At 42.6% G+C, this 3,892-nt stretch overlaps 1 protein-coding gene across 1 annotated transcript; it reads left to right on the top strand.

Annotated features, from left to right (window-relative positions):
* Positions 1 to 219: 219 nt before the first annotated feature.
* cbln2b (cerebellin 2b precursor) lies at positions 220 to 1,359 on the top strand. Its single transcript, XM_020925733.1, has 3 exons — positions 220 to 516; positions 967 to 1,086; positions 1,162 to 1,359. Exons 1-3 carry the CDS (start codon positions 220 to 222, stop codon positions 1,357 to 1,359), a joined length of 615 nt encoding a protein of 204 aa, XP_020781392.1.
* Positions 1,360 to 3,892: the final 2,533 nt, after the last annotated feature.

Here is a 3,892-nt window from a genome sequence, read left to right on the forward strand (position 1 = left end):
AACAGGATTTATAGCAGTCGACTGAATATTCTTCTCAAACCAACCCAAGACGCATAAGAGGGAGGGGAGTGAGAGCGTGAGCGCGCGTGTCAGAGGGGGTTTGACACAGAGACACAAGAGCAAGGAAAGGAAACAAGGGGAAATTGAGTGTGGATCGAGAAGAGCAAACGGATTCTCCAAAAAGGGAGCGGCTAGCGGTCGTCCTTTTGTGCCATGAACATGGTGCCAGTGCGCTGCCAGGGCTCGTCGTGCGCCATGCTGCCGCTCGCTCTGCTGCTCCTCTTGGGATGCGGTGTGGCTCTGTGCCTCGGTCAGAACGAAACGGAACCCATCGTTCTTGAGGGGAAGTGTCTCGTGGTGTGCGACTCGAACCCTTCCTCTGACGGAGCCGTTACTTCGTCACTGGGGATTTCTGTTCGCTCAGCCGGTGCCAAAGTGGCGTTCTCAGCCGTGCGTGGGACCAACCACGAGCCCTCCGAAATGAGCAACGCATCCATGACCATCTACTTTGACCAGGTGAGGCGGCCACTCCAAGTGTCGAGAGTAAAACTTGGGACTCCCCCTTTTACGCATGCCTGAATGTGGACGAACGCACAGTGTACGGCGACTTTTACAGCAAACGAAATAGTTTTAGGTTAGTTTTAGATATGTACATCCAACAGTTCTTTAAGACTAAAAGAACAAGACCAGATAAAATGCTGTTTTTTAATGGAATTTGATGCTGTCGGGATTGTGTAAGGTCCCCCTACACCAGATATGACAGTTTCAGGCATAATGGCATTGTGTGTGCTTATCAGGGAGCGGATAGATTCAATGTGATGTATTTTAAATTGCACTAAAACAAAATATTTTGCGTTGTTCCATCATTGTTCGTCTGTTTGCACAGTTTAAAGGTTTTTGCTCAATCTCACTGTATTCTAAAGATTTTTCTGAGCAATGATGACCCCTAACCCCTTGTTTTTACAGGTTTTAGTGAATATCGGCAACCATTTCGATCTGAAAGCAAGTGTTTTCCAAGCTCCGCGGAGGGGAATATATAGTTTCAGTTTTCACGTTGTCAAGGTCTACAACAGACAAACCATTCAAGTAAGTCAGCGCTCTGGGTGTGTGTTGAGCCGCGATAAGTAGAAGTTTTAACCATGTCGGTTTACTGCATTACAGGTGAATCTGATGCAGAACGATTATCCAGTGATATCAGCCTTCGCCGGGGACCAGGACGTGACGCGGGAGGCTGCCAGCAACGGCGTGCTGCTGATGGTGGAGCGGGACGACCGAGTCTATCTGAAGCTGGAGAGAGGCACCTTAATGGGCGGATGGAAATTTTCCACCTTCTCAGGCTTTCTAGTGTTTCCTTTATAATCGACCGGCTCAGAACCACGCCAAGACCAACACACACCACTCGCCATCTCTTTTTGACTTCTTTTGACTAACTGTTAACAAACTATCCGCAAAGGAAGTCGACAAACCTGTATAACTATCCTATCTACGAACATGGAGTTGCATATTTCAGAATTATCATGCTATCTGGATGACGGATTGATAATGGCGCGTTGTGGATTTTTTCTCATTTTTGGAAACAAACTTTGCCCAGAGACAAAGAGGCGATTTTCTGCAAATGAACAAATAACTTGAGAAGAAAAGGTGTGTCATGCTCTATTTTATGTTTGTATAGCCTTAAAGAATATATGAATCCCGTCCAAGTGAAGTTTGATGGATTACGGACATCCAGAGATGAAGTGCTTTTAAGGCCAGTCAGTGGCATTTTTTTGCACGAATGGAAGTTTTCTTTTCGTTATGTTTTTTGTGCAGTCAATGGTGTTGCGTTTGGATGCTCTTTGAAAATTAAGCCAAATATAGGCCGCCTACGAATTTATTTAAAAAGAAAAAAGGCGACATATTTCAGCCAACTGGAATTAGAGCCCTTTTATTCAAATATAATTCTATCATTTATAAAGAGTGCATATTCACATTATTGTGTGTTACATTTCGGATCTGCGTAGCTTTGACTGATTTAATGTTCAGTGACATTGCTCACAAAATGTACATTGTGAAAATACTAGAAAAATCCCTATATGTCCCGCTAAATAAAAAGATATTGTATTGTATAGGCTATGCGCAATGGGCACTTCTTTACACGCGGCTTTGCTTGAGTTGTGAGTTTGTAAATGTGCGTAAAAGGCCGGAGTGAGAGCCCTTCACGAAACAATGGTGTGGGCGGGTCGCTGTCCATGGTGCTGAAACACACAGCTGGAGTGCGGCCTCTTTCTCGTACTTCAGCAATAAGAGATTCATTACCTGACTCTATTAGATTGTATGAACTAAAATAAAAATTTTAAAAAGTACGATTATCTTAATAATACTTCAACGCTCAAATATTAAATGTACACACAAACTAAAGTCGAAGAACTAACTCTTTTAAATTATTAATAAATCAGTAGAGGATCATTCCGCTTTTATCTGGGTGTGTCAGAGAATTCCATTTTCTAACAGAACATTTCCACCCACAGCATACAGGTCCTCCACCTCTCTCTCTCACAGGTTTCGTTTAACTCCCCCTGATACTGATCTGATACCCCCCTCCCCCATGAGTGTCCACATGTTTCCCATCATGCACTGCAAAGTGTATTACCGATAGAGTTAACTGAAAGTAAATGTATCAGCAGAGGGAATATGTAGTGAATGTAGGAAACATATTTTTAAGCCAGAATTTATCCTTAAGTGCTTTTGTGCTTATACCTTAAAATAAATCAAATAGGTTAATACCTTTGCCCTTAAATGCCAAGTGTGGATAACAGAGTCTCATAATATATTCTCCACCCACCCACTGGATGATGGTCTGGTTGTGACTGTAGAGACAGAGAACAGAGATGGCGCTTCTGTTGATATTTTTCATGTTGAGTACATCCAAGTAGCCAGTGTAAACATTTACTGTTGATTCGAATAATTAAAGGATTGACTTTCTCAGAGTTTTGCATCAGTCACTACAGTCAGTCCCCTCTGCCTGCTGGTTCAATCTCCACACTCCGCTAGTAGTGAGACGTACTTGCCCTGAGGCAGACTGGCAGGGATGTGGCAGCTGATGTGGCAACTTGAGACAGTTTCTGAAATAGTTACACAGGCACTGGTGGCCAAGTTAGTGATGTCCCGTTCACGTTTTCAGGTGCATATAAACTAAGGAAGAAAACTGAACCACCGATCCTCAAAAAACTGCTCTCCCCCATGGTTCAGAAGTTGGTTTGATTGTTGAGGAAGACATCTAATGCTATTTTTCAGTATTAAACTTTAACATATGTAGATTTCAGTTTGAACATTGTAAACTGCACTTCCTGTTCAAAACTGCAGAAGTGAAAGGCCCCGCCTCAGAGTGACATTTCACTATAACAAGCAATATGCTACAGGCTACATGACATTTAGAATACTACATGTATGACGCAGAGTCAAATATTTTGAATAATCACATTTAAGTAGAGTGGTGGGTGGAGATAGGGGGTAGGTAAGACCAGAAATTTTCTGAGCACTCAGTACATGATTACTAAAACATGCTTGGTTCAATCTGAAAAATAAGGTTGATAAAATGCCATTACAGTATGGTTAAAAGCTGATGCCAGTCTATTTTACATAATATGCCCCTTTAAATCAGCCTACTTTTCATGTGTGGATAAACATGTGGTCAGGACTGGCCTCTTGATTGGCAGGTCACTATGTAACATTATCCCTGTGTATGAGAACAGCGTCTCACAGAGTAAACACCAATTTAGCACAAAAGCGTGGTGACACTGGCAGACAACACAGCACTACGTGTAATGAGCACAATCTGTCAGAGGAGTAAAGAGGCACATTCTAACACTTTATGATAATCCACGCTTTGTTACAACACACAGAGCCATTGGAG

The sequence above is a fragment of the Boleophthalmus pectinirostris genome, unplaced genomic scaffold, assembly GCF_026225935.1.
Source record: "Boleophthalmus pectinirostris isolate CB_2022bp ecotype Guang Dong unplaced genomic scaffold, ASM2622593v1 HiC_scaffold_15, whole genome shotgun sequence".
Taxonomy (NCBI): domain Eukaryota; kingdom Metazoa; phylum Chordata; class Actinopteri; order Gobiiformes; family Gobiidae; genus Boleophthalmus; species Boleophthalmus pectinirostris.

Coding starts and splice junctions, on each gene's coding strand:
- cbln2b (XM_020925733.1), top strand. CDS start 220: ATGGTGCCAGTGCGCTGCCAGGGCTCGTCGTGCGCCATGCTGCCGCTC. Junction 517..966: donor TGACCATCTACTTTGACCAG/GTGAGGCGGCCA, acceptor TTGTTTTTACAG/GTTTTAGTGAATATCGGCAA. Junction 1,087..1,161: donor ACAACAGACAAACCATTCAA/GTAAGTCAGCGC, acceptor ACTGCATTACAG/GTGAATCTGATGCAGAACGA.